This window comes from Suricata suricatta, chromosome 1, assembly GCF_006229205.1.
Source record: "Suricata suricatta isolate VVHF042 chromosome 1, meerkat_22Aug2017_6uvM2_HiC, whole genome shotgun sequence".
In the NCBI taxonomy this organism is placed as follows: Eukaryota; Metazoa; Chordata; class Mammalia; order Carnivora; family Herpestidae; genus Suricata; species Suricata suricatta.
The window spans coordinates 114,167,732-114,188,452 of record NC_043700.1 but is presented as its reverse complement, the minus strand read 5'-3'; the positions used below and the strand labels follow the sequence as shown (position 1 = coordinate 114,188,452).

General features: G+C 38.0%; 1 protein-coding gene across 2 annotated transcripts in view; it reads right to left on the bottom strand.

The window, feature by feature from the left end:
• The window catches only part of PPP3CA (protein phosphatase 3 catalytic subunit alpha), a 319,865-nt gene that overhangs the window by 7,050 nt on the left and 292,094 nt on the right, over positions 1-20,721 (bottom strand). For both annotated transcript variants that reach the window (XM_029942672.1, XM_029942676.1), the window contains exons 11-12: positions 7,243-7,327; positions 1,787-1,884 (exon numbers count right to left, since the gene is read on the bottom strand). In XM_029942672.1, the coding sequence (XP_029798532.1) occupies positions 1,787-1,884; positions 7,243-7,327 (183 nt within the window). The remainder of the gene's footprint in view (positions 1-1,786; positions 1,885-7,242; positions 7,328-20,721) is intronic.

Sequence of the window (20,721 nt, the reverse complement as noted above, 5' to 3'; positions counted from 1 at the left end):
TCCAAGTTCTTAGGACTAATGAGGTTCCAACCCTCATGTCTAGTCTATGTGTATGTGTTTGTGTGTGTCAGAGCTCAACACAGGACAACACACCAATGATTTAACAGAACGTAACAGAGAAGGAAACTGAATAATCTAAGAAAACATACAGGTGAAAATCTAGAAACAAAACAAATAATTTTAAGAACTTAAATAACTGAAGTTCAAAAGTAAAGCAAAAAATCTGGAACCACACCAGCACCAGCATGTCAGAAATATGCACTGCCCATTATTAAGTGTATCCTTTGAGAGCAAATGTGGCCCACAGTTTCTGATAAGACACCTGCTGTACCTTAAAATGTGCTTATCAGAAACTATGCAGGTTTCAGTCAATTGGGTAGCTGTGTTTTGTGCATATAGATGATTCATTTATGTTCATTTGTTAGGAAGCATGTTTATTTTGTTGGGAGAAGTTTTTGTTTTTAAGTCATTAAAATTATCTTTAAATATAAATCAAGGGGAAATATACTTCGATGTATTTTCTTATCTTCATTTACAAACTTGTTCTTTTTGTGGGAACTAAGATGTTGATTTTGGAATAAATTCATATGAAAATAAAGAAAATTATAGTAATGCTGAACATGAGTCTATGTAGAAGGGTGTGCCTAAATCAAGTAACCAACCGTAAGAATACGTGCATCTTCTAGATTGAGGGATAGAGATAGGGAAAAAAAAAAAGCACACACACACAAAAAAAGATTTGAGGAAAGATATGGAAAAATAAGCAAGAGGCTGAGATTAGTTTTTAAAATGTTATAGCGTATTTTTGTTTTATTGACTTTTACTCATTGATTTAAAGTCTAATAGTAAATTTTCATAAAGTATTATTAAAATTGGACTCTAAATAATGGTAGTATTAGTTAAAATGGCAAGACAAAATTAACAAACATAAAAGAATATAAAGCAACTGTTCTGTCTCATGTGGTGGCCACTAGTCACATGTGGCTATTGAAAGCAGATTAATAAAAACTAGCTAAAATTTAAAAAATCTGTTTCAGTTTCTGGGTTTATACTTGCTGTATTTCAACTGCCCGATAGTCATATGTTGCCAGTGGCCTCTGTACAGATAAAGAAATTTCCATTATCACAAAAATTTCTACTGGAGAGCAGTTGTCCAGAAATCTACACATTTTAATTAAAAAAAAAAAAGGAAAAACAACTCTCTATCTTAAAGGAAATGTTTCCATTCTTTTCCAAAAATAAAATGTGGTTCTACTGAGTCTCTTAAGCTCTGGATGGAGAAATCAGAGAAAAGACATGTAGGACTCCCAATTTCTATTCAAGCAGGTAACAAAATCACCCATTTTAATGTTCTTCCATTCTCCACTAAAATCTAGACTGTAACGGATGTGTATTTATGTGTTTATTTTTTTCAATCAGACAGCTAACCAGAACATTTAGCAGAAGAGTCATTAAAAAAATGGTTTTTAGCAACATAATGGCTCCTAGCTGTCGACGCTATCACGCGTGTGGACAACCTAAGTGGGCGGTCTCCAGGCGGGGGCTGCCTATGCAGTTAGGGTGTACATGAGTGGACGGTGGGCAGAGGTGGAAGCCTATGTTCCAGGGAAGAGGGAGCTATTCTGTCGGACACGACTGGTCAAACTGATGTGGGGTTTCAGCCCTTCTTCCCGCTGAGAACTGCAGACCAAGGCGGAGCTTACATGGATGAATGAATCAGGCTGACAGCACCACGGACAGGGATGCCCGGGCACAGGGTCCTCCCAATACCAGTGCGCCTGCTTACCGCTTTGCAGTGTCTGCTTCCCTCCAGAAAGCACTCCGCTGGGGAGCATGCCCGTGGGAGTCAAGCCTTTCAGCGTTAGCACGCTCTCACTCTCTTCTCTGGAAAGGGACAAGGGGAGAGAAGACATTAACTTTTGTTTTCTTTCAAAAGGAAGAAAAGACATGCAGGGGGGCGAGAAATGCATAGTAGAATTCACATCTAGGCTCTCTGGATTTTATTTTTCTTCAAATGTAGTAGGAATGTATTTTCAAGTGTTTCTTTTTGAGAAAGCAAGCAGAGGAGAGGTGGAGAGAGGGAGACAGAATCCCAGGTAGGCTCCATGCTGTCAGCAAAGAGCCTGAGGTGAGGGCTTGAACTCATGGATGGTTGAGATCATGGCCTGAGCCAATGTCAAGTCAGACACTTAACCGACTGAGCCACCCAGGAACTCCAAAACATAGTATATTTTTCTACATTCATATAAAAGTAATGTTATGACAATGAATAGTTGCTCTGATAGAGTTTACAGTTATGTGCTTGTGCAAGTTCAGTCTTTTCTGAGTCCTGAATCCACATTTTGTAAGCAGGCGTCAGGATACAGAGTGTTTGCTGATACCGTAAATATGTTAAAAATGAGCCATGGAGAGTTCTGAGGTAAGTTTTCCAGCCAAGGCTCAGCAGAAGAAAGTGGGACTGACTTTTCTTGAGAGAAAAGACCAAAGAATATATATGAGAGATTTTAAAAGTTCCATAGTTTATCGATTAGGGCACTAGAAGTTACATTCAGAGGCTAATTTTGACATCACATTATAAGCACACAACCAGACAGTGAAGCAACTGGTAATGTTTCCCACCTTTTCTGTTCAACAGTCTCTTTCCCCACTGATTTGCTAATATAACAGTGTTGTATCACTCATTGTGACAACTGTTTTACAGTCTTATGTACATCATCATTTCAATTATATTTATTAGTCACAGCACTATTAATCACTTGGACTTATTAATAAATCATAATGATTAAATAACTATGAAATAGGAATAAGCTCATATCTTTCCACAAAGCAGAAATCCTACATAATCAGAAAAAATGTTATAATACACATATATTTACATATATAGACATAATGTTTATAATATGTAGAACTAGCAACACTACATTTTTATGAAGATGTCTAACATGACCCAAACAATTCTTTTTTTAAAGTTTACTTATTTTGAGATAGAGAGAGAGAGAGAGAGAGAGAGAGCAGGGGAGGGGCAGTGAGAGAAGACAGAATCCAAAGCAGCACAGAGCCTGATGCGGGGCTCCATCCCAGGAACTGTAACCATGACCTGAGCCAAAATCAAGAGTCAGATCAAGAGTCAGCCACCCAGAGTCAGATGCTCTGAGCAAGCCACCCAGGAGCCACCCCCCGCCCCACTGAACAGAATTCAAAAATCATTCCCCAAACCTGCTACTTCGGCAGACTTTCTTCAACTTCATCTTTTAGTTAAGCTTAACGCATCACCCCTTCACTCCTTTCCTCTCTCTTCCTACCACCCTGAACCTCCACTCAATCAGCAAACCTTGGGGGCTCCACCCTCCCTGTGGAGTATAATTAACATCTTACGTTATTCATCTATTTAAAGTATGTGATGTAATCAAATGTTTTTAGTGTATTCACAGTTGTGAAACAATCACCATAACAAATTTTAAAATATTTTCGTCACCCCCAAAAGAAATTCCCCCAGGATCTGCATAGCTCACTAACTCCCTGCCTTCGAATCTCTGCTCAAGCATCACCCTCTAAGTGAGGACTTCCTTTAGAAGCTACATAAAATAATATTCACCTTCTATTCTCCATATCTTTTCTTGCTGATTTGATTTTTATCTAAAAGCACATATCACCTCTGAAAAACTATACAGTTTATTTATTCTCTTGTTTTTTTTTAAAGTATCTAGACTGGAACAGCACTTAGTAAATAGTCCACATTCAAAAAAACATTTATGAAAAGAATGAGAGAAAGGAAGGTAGAATGGAGGCTGGCAGTGTTATCCACATTTTAGATTTCTATTATCCTTTACTGCAGTATACTTAAAAATCTGAGGTTTGCGGTGTTTACAAATCATTGTTTGCCCTCATATAGGTATTGCAACCCTTTCAGGCTTCTGCTGGCAAACCAGCAGAGGTCACATAAAGAAGAAATACCTTAAATGTTAACTATGGATTTAGAAATTGGGAGTATCTCAGGGCGCCTCTGTGGCTCGGGTGGTTAAGTGTCCGACTTCGGCTCAGGTCATGATCTCACAGTTCGTGGGTTCGAGCCCTGTATCAGGCTCTGTGCTGACAGCTCAGAGCCTGGAGCCTGCTTAGGATTCTGTATCTCCTCTCTCTCTGACCCTCCCCTGCTCACACTGTCTCTCTCTGTCCCTCAAAAATAAATAAAAAGCATAAAAAATAAAGAAGTTGGGAGTATCTCTAAACAAATGAACATACCGGGGCATCTGGGTGGCTCCGCTGGGTGACTGACTCCTGACTTTGGTTCTGGTCATGATCTCATTGCGAGACTGAGCCCTGTGTCAGGTGCTACACTGACATCGCAGAGCCTGCTTGGGATTCTCTCTTTCTCCCTCCCTCTCTGCCCCTCCTTGCTTGTGTGTGCTCTCTCTCCTTCTCTCTCAAAATAAATAAACATTTAAAAGAAATTTTTAAAAATAAATGAACATATCTTTTTCTTTGCATTCATATTCAAAATCTGGCTTCTTGTACCACCATTCCCATTCATTCATTACATTTTAAAACTTTCAGCTTCACAAATCCTTTTTTTGTCTCTTTCTTTGTGTCTTTCCTCCTATGGCCTGATTTGCTCAGATTATTTCAATAGCTTCTGAAATGTCCTTCTTGACATCATTAGTCATCATGTTAGCCAGTCTTCACACTGCCATAACATATAATACCTAAACAGGGGTTAGAGCAGGAAAACCATGCCATGACCCTCACTCCCTACACACAGAAAATTAAATGCTTTACCATGTTATTCAAGGCTGTCAAGGATCTGGACTTAAATACGTTTTCAGGTCCACTTTTCACTAGATTCCTCACTTACCTTCATGTCTTACCACCCAGGTCTTTTGAATACTTAAAATTCACTGACCGTATTGTTCAAGTCAGACACTCACTAGTACTGATCCCTAACTGAGTTTGGACACCTTGCTTCGCCTGCAGGTTTGCTGTGTGGATTACTGTCCCGTGCATGCGCCACGTGGCATGGCATCCGGCCCTGAGCAAGTGCCCATAAATGTTGCTCTTAGGACCATGGGACTGAGCTCTTGATGACTTAGCCTCCAGGCATGCCTTTGCCACAATTTACCACCTAATGGAATCCAGCCTCTCCTTCTCAGTACTCCTTCACTGTCGGCCTCTTCATGAACACTTTTTTTTCCTCACGGAACAGAAAAGCTCCACGGAACCCTGTTCTCTTCCACAGCAGAGCGTCTCTTCATGCATCTAGTGCACATGTCATGGTCTTACGTTAGTTTGTCGTCAACATGTCTGTCATTCCAATTTGGTATTTGTTGTGCCCACCTCAGTATATTGCACACATTTAGCACTCAATCATTACTTACTATGCTTACTTACTAAACTTTCTCTGGCTATGACCCCGCCCCCTGCATTCTGCAGATTTAGTGTAGATGCTTTTCATACAGAAAAGCCATAAAATATCCTTTGTTTATATCTTCCATCAATGTGCACAATCTTAGTCAAGTCACTGATCATCACTGGGTACAGAAGGACCATTTCTCAGATGAGAATAGTTACAGCTTATGTATCCATTAGCCGCGGCTGGGGGGCCTGGCAGTTTTAAGATGTACCTATGATTCTCCAGCATGGCCTCTCCCCCCCTCATGTGGTTTGAAGACTAACAGAGATGGAAACCAAATTTTTATATTAAGAAAGGCTTCTCCTCTTTCCTTAAATATACTTTCACTTGGAACTTTTGGAACTGTTTACTTCTCCTCACAGAGACTTCAGGTAACAAAAATAAAATAGCGTTTATTTGTAAATCTGAGGCATGATAAACAAGCAAGTGATAATAAAGAGGTAGCAATTGAGCTTATGATCTTCACATGGTCTTTTGCCTGCACAGGACACCTTTCCAGCCACACAGACCTCCTGGCTGGTCCTCAAAAGTGCTGGTTTTTGCACTTTTGCCTTAAATATTCTTACCTCTGTGTCTTCATGAAGATCACCCCCACTTACCACTCAAATGCTACTATTCAGAAAGTTCTTTGTTGGCCACATACTTTAAGAAGTGCCTCATCTCCCATTTGCTATCCCCCTGTCTTGATTTTTTCTTCAAGGTGCCTTCTCAGTGCTTTCAGTTTTGTTATACTTATGACTGACTGAGTGAGTCCCGACATTCTGTCAGGGATGGGAAGCATTAGAGCAGGGGCAGCCTCACTGTGAGCGGCAACCATGCTCTCTTTCAGCTTTAACAGGACTTTTCAGGATCTGGCTGGCCAGCACAGAGCTATTGTTGACTTTGATTTGGTGTCCTTAAGAAAAGGTGATATTGCTTTTCATCTTTCTCACGGCTCCCTGCTTGTGGCATTGAGCTGTTTAGTTATTCTTTGGTGACTCTATCAGGAGTAGACTAGAAATAGCAAGAGGAGAAATCAAAAGGGCCCATGTAGCTACTCTAGGAGGAAGAACTGAGACAAAAATTTGGCAAAAATTAGGTTATGAATCATACAACATGGAAATGGACTATTTCCCAAGGTATTCCTATTTATCCTTGTAAACGAGTCATTGTGAATTGCACATACACTCCTCACATATAAACATGTCCTATTTCAAAGCAATTTTTTGAAGAGAAGTGTAAGTTACTTTGTTTTACCTTAGAGTAGATAATAGAATTTAAATAAAGAAAAGTGTAGTTAATTCTGTTTAGGAAAATACTTGTTTTCTAAATGCAGGATTAATAATAACATGATTCACGATCTATTTAAAAAATAACTACTACATGTGAATTGTAACATTACACAGCTATTTTTTTTCCTCTCCATGACTTATTAGAATAATATATGTTCACATGAACCAGCTCGATGGTAAATGTTCATTTCCAAGAAATCTACTGAAATATACCTGATAAATTCATCTTTTACCACAGAGCCAGAATGAAAAGCAAAATGAATTATAACAGCTCTCCTCTGTCACTACAAGTTCAACCTCTTGTGTTTTAAAGGCCAGCAGCAAACAGGATGATATAACAGGAAATAGTCCATTTAGTGGTTTTTAATATAGAAATAATTTAGTGTATTTCAGTGTGACTAAGATCGTGAGGAATGAACAATTCCATTTAAAAGAAAAAAAACCTTAGAAAAAGCAAATATTTCTTAGTAAAATATTTAAGTCACCAGATTAAAGTATTAGAATGCTTATGACGTCACACATGCGTGCACATTCAAAACAGAATTACAGGCACAATGATCCCACCTGAGAACTGAGAACACTCGGGCCATTTTGCCTATTGCTCGGATCTTGTTCCTTATCACCTCCTTCCGGGCTGCAGCTGTGGCGCCTATATTTTAAAACAGAATTAAGTAGTCAGTGACCTTTTATCTAATTGTAATTATCTTACAAATTTAAATATGTAACCAACTATAGTAAGCCAAGCAACCCCCCCACCACATGGATTTATCTGTGAATTAATTTTATTTTACATTATCTTTATAAGTTTGTTAATTTATTTTTGAGGGGAGGGAGAGGCAGAGAAAGGGAGAGAGCCAGAATCCTAAGCAGGCTCCACACTGCCAGCACAGAGCCCCATGTGGGGCTCAAATTTATGGATGGGGAGATCATGACCTGAGCTTAAGAGTCAGACACTTAATCGACTGAGCCACCCAGGTGCCCCCTGTGAATTAATTTTAAAAACTTATGCATTTCGCCATTCATACTTGGATGTGGCTCTTGAGAGGTCCCCCAAATGCCAAGAGTAACTCTTGAGATTTCCAAGGTGGGTAAAAGACTGAAAAATCATGCTGCTGACAGGGTAGGTTCCTACCCTTCTCTTCTAGTTGAGTTCCCTTCTCTTCCATTTATACAGAGAGAGCGTGCATTGGCAAGAAGAATCAAGTGAGTCATCAGGATTTTCTACTCATTTCCAGAACAAGACTACTTTAGGAAACTGTCCTTTGGAAAGTTCTCCCTTGAGGTGAACAAACCAGAAAGTTTCAACTCCCTAAGTTCCCTGAAGCATCATGTTTGTTATTTAATGGCTATAAAACATTTGTTTAAGTACTTGATACTTTTTCATCTTCTGTTGGTTCCCACGTTCTAGAGGGAAAAATGGAAAACTGCTGAGTTGGATTTAATGAGAGATGGTGGCACATGGTGTGTATTTTAGTACTTGTGTAAAAAAGTTACACATACACATAGGTCTGTCTGAGTAACTTTAACCACTTGTTCTATTTTCCAAGTGAAAAAAACAACATCAATCTACATAAGTTATCATTACTATAAACATTTTTACTATGTTTTGAAAGTAACATTATCTGGTCTTTATTGAATCTGTTTGTTGTGGTTGTTGTTAAATTCCACAAGTATGTTTGGAGAAGTGCAAATCACAGGAAAACATCTCTCTTAAGATTTTTATAATCCAAGGTAAACGAGTCGAGATACTATTTTATCCATTATACGGGCCTCTGTAGAAAATGTTAACACAAGAAGATTGTTTTTCTAGTTCTGCTACCACAAACAGAAATACAACAAAACAGTTTTCTCAGATAATATCAGAAAGGTTCCTAATCCAAATGAAGAGTTTAACTTGTTTAGAGACCGCAGGCCATGTGTGATCATTGGTGTAAGTTTTTGTCTTTTAATCTGAGATAAGGACAAGTTTTTTGACCTTTCTGGAAGGAAAGATTTCTGCTTTTTCTCTTAGAGGGTTTTTAAGAATGTGATCTGGAATCTTCTGCATAGTTTGATGAGAATCAAACAATTAGTCAGCACCTTAATATTTCTATAAGAAAGAAAACTCACATCAAAATGCACACCATTTTGAACTGCCTGGAGGAAAAGCCTTCCCCAAGGAATATAAACGCATAACGGGACACGTTGTTCCCCTGAGCGGGTTAGTTTGGCAGAAGTGATGCTAGCGCACATCCACCTCACTACCCATGGGTGTTCCTCAGAAGGAACCAGCGAGCTGGCTTCTTCACTTTGACTCCCTGCCCTGAAAGCCTTCAAAGAGCCCATGTATCAGGCCATTGCTTTCTCTCTTGTGGCAATTACGCCCTGGTGGGTATCTCCCAACATACTGACTGGTAGGACTTACTACTGTCAGCTATTCTGTCTGTAGACGAGTGGAGGAAAACACTCTCTAATCCAGACTTTCTTATGAGGAAGTGAAACCATGGATTATCATTCACTAGGTTCCTTGAATTATACTCTGTGGTTCAGAACATTTGAGGAGAAGACAGGATGTGTGCTGGATCTTTGCCTCCACTTTATCCTGAGCTTCTAACAATATTTATTACCTCTGATTTGTAATTATGATTCTTTATACAGTAAATCTTGTTCTGGAGACCACCTAAAAGTCTAAATTTCTGTGCCCGCACTGTAGATAATTTATGTTCAAGAGACTACTAAAGAACATTTATTAAGAAAAGAAAAAAGTGGGATGGCAATAGTCTCCTTAGGGTTTTTTTCTTATTTTTTTCAGTTACCTTCTGCTTTGAGTCTAACATTGCTATTTCCACTCCATATTAACTATTCCCAGTCTGTTTGACCCAGTGTGCTCAGAGGTCATGATGCACTGAGTGAGGGAAAAGATTTTGATCCTCTCCAACACACGGTACGGCCAGATCACAGAACCCATTCACCAGGCACAATGAATGTTAAAACGTGGGTGAGCTCCTAAAGTGGCAACTATCTTTAGAAGGATAGTAAGAAAAGCAGCAAGAAGGACTGGTTACAAATAAAATTGTACATACTTGAGAGAAATGAGAAAGGGATAACAGAAAACAAGATAAGTGAAAACTATAGAAGAAGGATAATCTCCCAGGAGATTTTCAATAAAGGCCTTATAAAAACCAAAAGCAGGCCAAAGACAAGCAGGACACTAAGTTTGAAAGGGAAGGACGTAAAGTATACAGAGCTATCCTCTTCAGTTCAGTATTAGCGGACTCTCAGAAAAATGTTCAAATAAATTCTGAATTTTAAATGTAAAACGAACATTCTAATAGAGCCCATTTCTCATTCCTTATTTTTTTTAGATCAAACGACTTACTGAAGAGCATGTAACCGGTATTCTATTTCATGCATTCACAGTCGTGCTCCTAACAAATGGTGATTCACAGCACGTTATAGCACTTTTCTTTCTTTTTGTTTTCTCTTTATTTATATTCAAGTTGGTTAACACACAGTGCAGTCTTGCTTCAGGAGTAGAGCCCGGTGACTCAGCTCTCACATATGACACCCAGTGCTCATCCTGAAAAGTGCCCTCCTTATTGCCCATCACCCAGTTAACCATCTCCCCACCCAATTTTCTTAATGAAGAAATGTTGTCTCTTTTAAAATTTCTCAATAACACAGATAAGAAAAAGGTTTTACTACTCCTTTTATAAAATTAGAACATATTTACCAAAAAAAGAGACCTAATCGTAAACAGCATAAAGAGACATATGAAATGAACATCTATTGAAGTTTTATCCTGGGGGTTGCTTTCAGTATTTTCCAAATATTGAAAATCAAAATTAAAACTGATACCAAACTTTGATAACCTCACAAAAATTCAAAACACTCAAATAGGGGTGCCCGGGTGGCTCAGTTGTTTAAGCAACTACTTCTCGATTTTTGCTCAGGTCATGATGTCACAATGGTGAGCCCGCCTGGGATTCCTCCTTCCCTCTTGCTCTCTGCCCCTCCCCTTGCTTGTGCGTGAGCTCTCTCTTAAAATAAATAGGTAAACATTTAAAAAAATAAAAATGAAGATACTCAAATAAAATAGCTGAGTTATATGTAGTTGAACTTAAAGGGGCTGACGAATAGTGGGATAGATTTAAGTTCAAAAACAAAGATCCTTGTATATTTAGTATTGTTATTCCTGATTTTTGGTATTTTCCATATACAGATCCCCGATCTGGGCTCTGTGCTGACAGCATGGAGCCTGCTTTGGATTCTCTCGGCCCCTCTCTCCTCCCGGCTCCCGGTCTCTCTCTCTCTCTCTCTCTCAAAATAAATAAATAAATAAATAAACATTTAAAAAAAGAATATAACATTTTAACTTGAAAGTCTAAAACCCATAGGAACATTTTATATGTTTAAAAAATTAGTTATTTTAAGTAAAATTTCATTTTGCATTTCCATAGTAATAATTATCACTTTGTTGAGCATCTCTTTCTCTACAACTTCTACCTTCTAATCTACTACGCCTGGGGTATTCTGTGTCTCTACCCAGGACCTAGGCAATCTCGCACACTCAATTTTCCTCAAAGGGGTCTAATGTATAGACCAAGGGAATCTTTAAAGACTTACTTTCAGCATGTGTCCTTTCTGACCTTAACCTAGCACCTTGCTGACTTCTCCTGATGTTTTAAAGGCATCCATGTCAAGCGGCCTGCTGAGTGAGTGCTGCATCCCAGCAAGGTGGATTTCAGCTTCTAGGGAGACCGGGACACTGCAGACACATCACTGCGATGAGGGGCCGAGTGCTAGGGTGGAGAGAGGTTCCTACCACAGGGGATCCCACCACACATCACAGATGCTCCGCGTCTGGATCACAGCTCCCACACAGTGAGCTCCTATAGCAAATTCCTCCATGTTCACTGACTTAGAGAAAGTGGGAAGTGCTGGATAGAATACAATTTATTACCTAAATCATGGATTCATTAAGTGTTATGGTGATCTCTCCCGTAAAACCTGACCTGTGCTAACCACCAGCAACAGAAATATGGTTTCAGCATGATCTCTGCTTTAGGAAATCACGTGAACGATGACAACAGAGTGTGACAGAGTGTTAGTAGCAGTGGTGCGCCCGAGCTGGCTTGTGTCCACTAATGAGAGAAGATGGAGTGCATCTCTTCTTAACTCCAGGGTGGTGGCCTGACATCAGTGACAGGGAAGAGGATTTATACTATGGAAAGCTACAAATGCCACATACGAGGACCATTGTCCCCCTGCAGGAAGGGTTATTAACCATGTACCAGCACATCACTGAAAACAGGAGTTAACTGTCTAGAGGCACAAGAAAAAAAAGTTCACTAAAATCATGACAGTTGAAGGATTTTATGGGATAAGCAAAAGTGAGAGAATGAGGAAAATTGGGTCTTCTCTGTAGAAGGAAGACAATTTTCAAACGTTTGGATGCTCCAACAACCATGTTGTGTTGGGTGATGGAGGAGAGGTCTAGTGTGAAGGGAGCTAGGCATGCAGGGGTGAGGCATGGTGAGAGGAGAAGCAGGGGCTCCCCTCAGAAAAGGTGAGCACATGAAAGCACATCCAGACTGGAAGTTTACATATTAGCACCCTTGTAGTAGCGATGAACAGAATTTACTCTGTCATTTCTCTACCAAAAAAAGAAATAAAGAAACAAACTGATGGAGAGGTAGATAGATATGTGACAAAGCAAATACCAGTAAAACCTTGGGGTTTGTGAGCATATTCCATTCCAGAAACATGCTTGTAATCCAATGCACTTGGATATATATCAAAGCAAATTTCGAGAACCATTGGCTCAATTGTGATCACGTGATGTTCGGTGTCATGGACTACGTGTATTGGAAGACATCACTCGCTTATCAAGTTAAAGTTTATTAGAAATGTTTGTTTGTCTTGCGAGACACTCGCAGAACAAGTTACAATCCAAAGTTTTACTGTACAATCAAATGTTAATTGTGGAAGGGAAGTGATGAGTACATGGATATTGAGCATGCAATTGTTTCAACATTCTTGTATGTTTAAAACATTTCATAATAAAATGTCAAAATAAAACTATATTTGGAAGAAGCTTGGCTTAGAGGGAATAGGGAGCAGCTTTGAGAAGAGAGAGGTCTCTATTCCGCGCGTTGTGTTACATGCGGGATGGGCGAGTTTGCCAAAGGAAGCAATAAAGACAAGTTCTCAGAGCAGCCACATGCAACCCGTCCCTCCTCCAATCAGCGCCAGGAGAAAGCTGGCCTCGTATAGTTTTGGTTTATATGCCGAATCCAACAAAATCTAACTGTTTTCAATACCTTTTTGTAATTGTAAGAAATGAAGATGATGAGCTACATAAAATTTTATACTCCGATGTCTCATAAAATAGGAATATTTTCATAGTAATAGAAGGTGAAAAAGCTCCTTTTCATAAAAAGCAGAAAAAAGTGAGGTGTTCACTCTCCCACTTAAAGAGTACCAGAAATTCTCCACATCATTATTCTATGGGCCTCAGTTTTTTGTTATTTAGATTTCTTTCTTTAAAGGCCTTTTAATTAATATAAATATATTCCTAACATATATTTTTAAATAAAATATGTTACATATAAAAGTGTGCATAATATTAACATTTTGCACTTTTTTCAAAGAAAAGATGTTTCAAAAACTATATGTTACTAGTAGGCTTTAAATCTGTAACTTTTTAATTTGGACTCTAAGAGGAAACTCATCACCTTTCCAAATTTGTTAAAAGTTAACAATGTTTATCTCTTTAGGAAGTGTATTCTGTTGGAAAGTAACATTTTTATCATGTTTCATTATTATTAAGCAGAGTTTAGATGTACTCCCCAGATATTATTTTTCATCAAATAGAGCAATTATTGAATTTGAATAAAGGCTCTTGATGAAATATAGCATAAGATGTTAAGATAAAAAAAATCTTGTGTTATATTAAAAACAAAATCAGCACCTTTGAAATACAAGATATACAACAGAGTCTTCATATGCCTCTTAAAACATTGCATAATTTTTTGTTTTTTTCCTCTTTTACATATTAAGATGAAATTATAAGTATATAGACTATCTTATTTAGGAGAATACATGTCGTACATCGGCCCTCATTAAGGCTAGGAAGCCAAACCATGTGATAGAATCCCTAAACATTATCCTTTCTTGTCTTTTCTTTCCCTGACCTAGTTTACCAATAACAAATCTTGAGCTTTTATATGCCAACAAAGTGATGCTATCTATAAGTTACTTAGACATCCACCTGCTTTTGCCGTTGGCCACGAGTGTGACAAGGGCTTTACCACATTTTCTTACACTACGTCAAGCATTTCAGTCCTTAGATTTAGGAACAGCACCATAAGCACTGAGTAATTGTGTTCACTCTGATGGACTGACTTTAACACTGTAACTTTTACATTTTTTTACTCATGCATGTACATAAGAATATCCTCCAAAGTACACTATTCCCACCTCCAAATTTAAATAGTTGCAAAGAATATAATATTAGCGACATTACCATTTTTAAAATGACATGACTCTATTACATTTTTTTCTACCGAAGGCATATAAATATCACGGCAATTTCATCCACCCTCATCCATTTAAAGAAAAAAAAATTCCACGAACAAGATACTCATTGAAACTTAAAAATCTTACATGCGTCCTTTTTACCTTTGAAAGTGTATTTCCAATTCCCTAATTCTAATCTAGTGAATTGTGTATCTATACTCTAGAATATTTTTCTAACTGCATTGTACTTTGTCAAAAACATGTTTCCAACTCTAAGTTAAATGTATTTTAAAGACATTTCCTGACACAATGAAGCCTTAAGTGTTCAAAATCCCTTTGTAATCAATATCACAACTACTTAGTAGTGCATAATTGAGCTTGAGAGCATAAATCTATGAAAAATATTTATAAATATTTAAAAAGCACAGAAATACAATTTTATTGAAATGCATTCCCTAATGACAAGGATGGGAGGGGGTTACAATGCTTTGTTAAGGATACTTCCTAGATGTGGAGTTTTCCCAGCATCTCTCTGTTGGTACACCAGTACTAAACATCTCAAGGAGAAGTTCACAATGATTGTGTCTCAGAAGACCTATGCTTTGCTATTAAATTGGGAGAAGAGCAACTGACAAAGAAAAAGGAGAAGGTGCATAGAGGCTTGCGGCCTCCAGGTCAGGTGAGTTTCAGGAAAGAGGACATATGGAACCTGAGAATTAAAAAATGGATTCCCTTACAACTTCCCTTGCAATGTCCTTGGGTAACGCCAGTAGTACAAATATTCCAGCCTGAAGACTGAGATTACTCAGTTTCCAGAGTTGATAGTTGCTGGAAGGTCTCCTTGACTAGCCATAACTTCAGTCTGCATTGCTTGACCACTCTTTGGACTAGTCCCAAGAGATTATTAGGCACTGGCCTTCACAAATGGCTGTATTCATGCCTATCTCATTGGGCAGGAAAACACATTTAGGATCTCAAATTTTAAAAATTCCTGTAAAACTTCATTTTTTTGAAGATTGTAACCTAAAACATTTGGAATACCTTTTTAACTTTGACTTTAATTCTACCATATTACACATCCAGAGGTGGTAAAATTGGGAATATAATGGCTACCCACTTCAAGTCACTCCAAACCACATACTATGTTCCCTATGTTTCTTTAGTTCAATGAAAATCGTAGCATGTAACAGGACCTGCAAGAGTGTGATATTTGGCATAAGACTATTCTTTCTTGTATCCCATTTTGAAAGCAACAGAAGAGTCTTTAAATGATATTTTATTAAGTAAAAAGTCTCTCCCATGTAATGGATTTTAAGAAAGTCCAGTACAGTCTAGACAGGTCCCTCCCCACCCCCCACTTTTCTTGTCATAAAACATAAACGATTACATTTGTATAGGATTTCTTAAAAATACACAGACTACTCCCAAATGTCAAATAACTGGCTACTCTATGTAATTAAAAGCTACTTGTGTTTACAAGCTTTAATTTGATTCTGTGGACTTTTGTTCTCTGAGACACTGTGTTCCATCTGCTCAGTGACTCCTCAGCAGAGCCACAGAAACTGGCTATCAGGCATAAATCTAACTTGGATAAAGATTAAAGACCTTAAAATAGACCAGAGAACTTCCGATGAGTTTTTCAAGAAATTATCACATATTCAAACTATGCCTGACAAAGAACATTTGAGTTCGTTTATATTTACCAAAGTAGAACCTAAGAGCATGTGAAATCCTAGCTGGATTGACCCCTCATCCTGACAGAAACACATCAGTTTTGTAAACTGACAACTGAAAATACAAGCAAAATGGGGGCACCTGGGTGCCTCAGTCGGTTGAGTGTCCAACTCTTGATTTTGTCTCAGGTCATGATCTCACCATTGTGAGATCAAGCCCCTCATTGAACTTTGCACTGGGTGGAGAGCCTGCTTAAGATTCTCTCTCTCTTTCTCTCTCTCTGCCTTTCCCCCATTTGCACACTCTTTCTCTCTCTTAAAATAAAAAATAAAAATAAAAAATTTCAAAAATAAAATAAAAGCAAAATGAAATGAAATCACAAATGTCAAGTTAATAATTCAGACATACTGTCTATAGGAGAAACAATCACAATGTCTGGGTGCTTAATCTATCAGAGATTATTCTAGCTAGATGAGGGTGGAACAGTTCAAAAAGATGTCAATTAAGGACCTGATTGTGCAACATGCTAAATGCTGAAAGGACGCATTCAGACCAGAACTTAATTCTAGACCCTTACGGATTTATAAACTTATCAAACGCTAGGACTGTATTTAAATGTGATCTCTGAAATTATACAAATGAGAGAAATGGACAGAGTATCATGTTTGACGGTCCCATGTGTTATATGCTAGCTAGGAAGTGACTGGGCACCAGTTGACGGTACAATAAAAAGAGCAGGCTGAGATCAGGAAGGCAACTCCTTGGTCTGACAGAGGAGGACCTTTAGGCACAGGCCCATACTGAGCTTATTTGAGCCACTCAAAGGTTTTCTGATTCTATTCAAGACCTACGTGGGTGTTGTGTCAGTACATGGAAGATGTGGTAAGGTTTTGCCTGAGAAGAAGAAATAAAGAAAGGAGCATTAGATTCTGGCCAATGATCAGTGCACAGGCTTGCAGAGGCAACGTAAAAGTTTAATACTTTAACATCACCTAACGATATTATTCTCTTATTGGAGGAAGGGGATATGCCAATCAAAAAGGTACTGATGGACCACAGTGGCAGACTAAGGAAAAGAATCTGAGACAAATATCTGAAATGTCTGGGGAAGTACTGTCCAGGGAGCAAAAGCCTTCCAGTCTTCTGGCTCTGTGAAGGCTTCAGATCCTAAAATAGCTGGCATGTTCATTTCTCTTAGGGCCTGAAGAAATGGCCATGTGGGAGGTAGAATGGAGCAGGGGTGAGGAACTTCTGCTCTGGGGTAAAAGACCTGGAGTTTCAACGCCTCCATTCACTAGCTGTGCTGACCTGGACAGATGACTAGGTTTCGTCATGACCACACTCCTCATCTATAAAGTGAGGAATGTTCAAAGTGCTTTCTTTGCATTATTTCACATAATCTTAACAACAATTCCATGAGAAAGTACTATCAGTTTCCATCATTCTCAGGATGATTCTAATGAACAGAAATGGTTTACCTAAGGCCAACCACTGGAGAGTGCTGACCCAGAGCCAAAATTCATTACCGTAGCAGGTTGTTTGATCTACTTCATAGGAGGGTGGAAAAATTAAATAAGTAATGGTGGGTTCACTCTTAGAATTCAACAAACACATGTGCCACATACCGTGCTACTTGCTAAAGATCTTTGGTACATGAGAAGTACTCAAAAATGTTTGCTATTATAACTGGTGTACCCACTCTGGAAAAAAGATGGGGATTCCTCAAAAAATTAAAAATCAAACTACCCTATGACCTAGCAATTGCACTACTAGGTATTTATCCAAGGGATACAGGTGTGCTGTTACAAAGGGACACATGCACCCCAATGTTTATAGCAGTGCTATCAACAATAGCCAAAGTATGAAAAGAGCCCAAATGTCCATTGATGGATGAATGGATAAGGAAGGTGTGGTATCTATCTATCTATCTATCTATCTATCTATCTATCTATCTATCTATCTATCTATATACAGTGAGTATTACTCAGCAATCAAATAGAATGAAATCTTGCCATTTTCACTACATGGATGGAACTAGAAGGCATTATGCTAAGCAAAATTAGTCAGTCAGAAAAGGACAAATATCATATGACTTTCACTCATATGAGGACTGTAAGATACAAAACAGATGAATATAAGGGAAGGGAAGCAAAAATAGTATAAAAACAGGGAGGAGGTCAAAACATAAGAGACTCTTAAGTATGGAGAACAAACAGAGGATTACTGGAGGGGTGGTGGGAGGCGGATGGGCTAAATGGGTAAGGGGCTTAAGGAATCAACTCCTGAAATCACTGTGGCACCATGTGCTAACCAAATGGATGTAAATCAAAAAAATTAAGAAAAAATTAAAAAATACAAACTACTAAAAGTGATTGTTTGCTATTTTTATTAAGGAAATGCTTGTGCAGAGGTGGATATTCCAGTTCTTCTAAAACTCACCCTTGCTATAAATTTAAAAAAAAATGATTGTGTGATCTTCCTTAATATCAAGCTCCCTAAATTGGAGCCTTGGTTGTGTTTTGTGCCAACCAGGCTAAAGGCTGTGCCCCTAGTGGCACATTCACTAGGGGACAATGATGGCAGATAGGATGCTGCTGGCTTCATTTTCAGAAAAAAAAAAGGGGGGGGGGACATTTCAAAACAGTGGGCTGACCAAATAGAATCAAGATTTCTATTTCTGTGGAGGGCTGAGAAAAAGTAGGAGACAGGTTTTATGGCTTCTCGTAAGTGAAGAGTAAAGAGAAGGGAATAACATAGCTTTTTAGAAGAGTGAAAACAAATGACAGTCAGAAAAATATGTTTAGAATCTAGATTTTCTGAGCACTTATTTAACTTTTTCATCGAGCCCTTAAACTCATCATCAGAGATCAATTACCATCAAGAGAATGTTTGACAAACGTTGGACTCACAACAACTCTGTCAACTAATAATTATTCTCACCTAAGCACAGTCTTCAGACTCATGACCTGGCCTTATAATATGCCTTAGTACAAAGAGAATCATGAAAGCTCTGACAAAAACAGAAGAAGAATTATCTTATTTTCTCCTGGTACCAATTTCCAGCAAGCTTACATTACCACGATAGTCCCCTCTGAAGAAAACCTCTTTCACATACCAATTACTTGAAACGTGTTTGGGAGAAGTGATGTTTTTCTAAAATGTAGACATAGGTATGCACCAAATTTTTGCCTTCATTGAGGAGAAAGAGCTGCCTACTTCAATCCTTTTCAAATAAAGAATAGATTAAGGTTTATATAGCGCACACTTATTTCCCTTCCTACGATGCAACATGGATTTCTTCCTCAAATACATCCCATTGAAGGGTAGGCTTAGGTGTGCAATAGCTACTGTGTGGTGTAAGCTGACCAATGCCATCAGCAGTTTAAGAAAGGCTCAAATACTACAAAACTTAATGATTTTTAAACATGTGTAAAAATACTGTATATGTGGGACATACAGGTGTCTATGGAAATATAGCATAAAATTCCAGAGCATTATTTTACTGTGAGCATAATATTCTAGCCAATGGTGGACCTTAGCCAACCAATTAGCTGTAATAAGGATACAGCTGTTTTTTCAATTTACTTTGTTCTGCCAAGTCTGTGCTTCCACATAATGTGACAATCCTGTTAGGTAAAAAAGAAACACACTGTGCAAAATCGTGGTAGTACAACAGTAAGAGAAAGCAGTGCTTTCAGTGTTTGTGTTACTGTATCATTTTAATTATCAACTGAAAGGATTTGAATTATTGCAATCAAATATAAGCTAGACTTCATGGTGCTAAGTATAATATGATGGCTAACCAGGCATCTTATATGAGAGTCAAGGCCCTAAAACATCAATAACCATAAATATGATGAAAGTTTCTATCCTACTACCTACTAAATCCCTGTGTATTTTTTAGACATGTTTCAATTTAAGTGATAAACTGGTTATAACTATTTGTTTCCTTTTAATGGCATAACCATGATTTAAAAAAAGCAGTTACCCATCCTATAAATGGAACAGAGTACAAAGGATACATTTAGAGTGACAAAAATGATTTATCTTCTAAATTACATACCAAAATATTACATAATTGGAAAACGAGAACAACTAAACTGGAAGGTAATTAACAAAAGGCTAAGAAAAATGACAAATCCTTTTACAAAATATTGAATAATTTTTATTTATATATGTCTCTTTTTGCTTTCTTCAATTAGATCACTCAAACTCAGATATTATAAAAAGATTAAGAGAATTTAACACTCATAAAATAAAACCCATCTTTGCATATAACTTGCTGATAAACTTAGATGGATTACTCACATGGTCATACTTCCTAAAGCTGTAAAATACATAAGTTTTTCTTTTCTTTTCTTCCTTAGAAAACAAGAAAGATGTCCTTTATGTTTCTTTTTTTAGTTATCAAATGTTTTGTCCCTAGTCATGCTCCCTCCCTCAATGCTTTTTTTAAAAAATGCTTATTTATATTTGAGGGAGAGAGAGAGAGTGAGTGAGCATGAGTGGTAGAGGGGCAGAGAGAGAGGGAGACACAGATTCCAAAGCAGGTTCCTGGCTCTGAGCTGTCAGCATAGCTGACATTGTGGGCTGGGACCCACAAATGTGAGCTGATTATGACCTGAGCTGAAGCTGAACACTTAACCAACTGAGCCACCCAGGCGCCCCAACCCTTTCAATCCTCTGTAATACAACATATTTTAAGTTGGTTTCCTGCTGATCAGGACTCTGAGCTCAATGAAGGCAGAAACCATGTGTTTGCCTGCCATTGAAATACCCAGAAAAAGATATTATGTGAAGAAATATTTTTACAGAGAAATAAAAATATATAAAATAAAATGAAAATATAACATGATATGAAATTAAAAA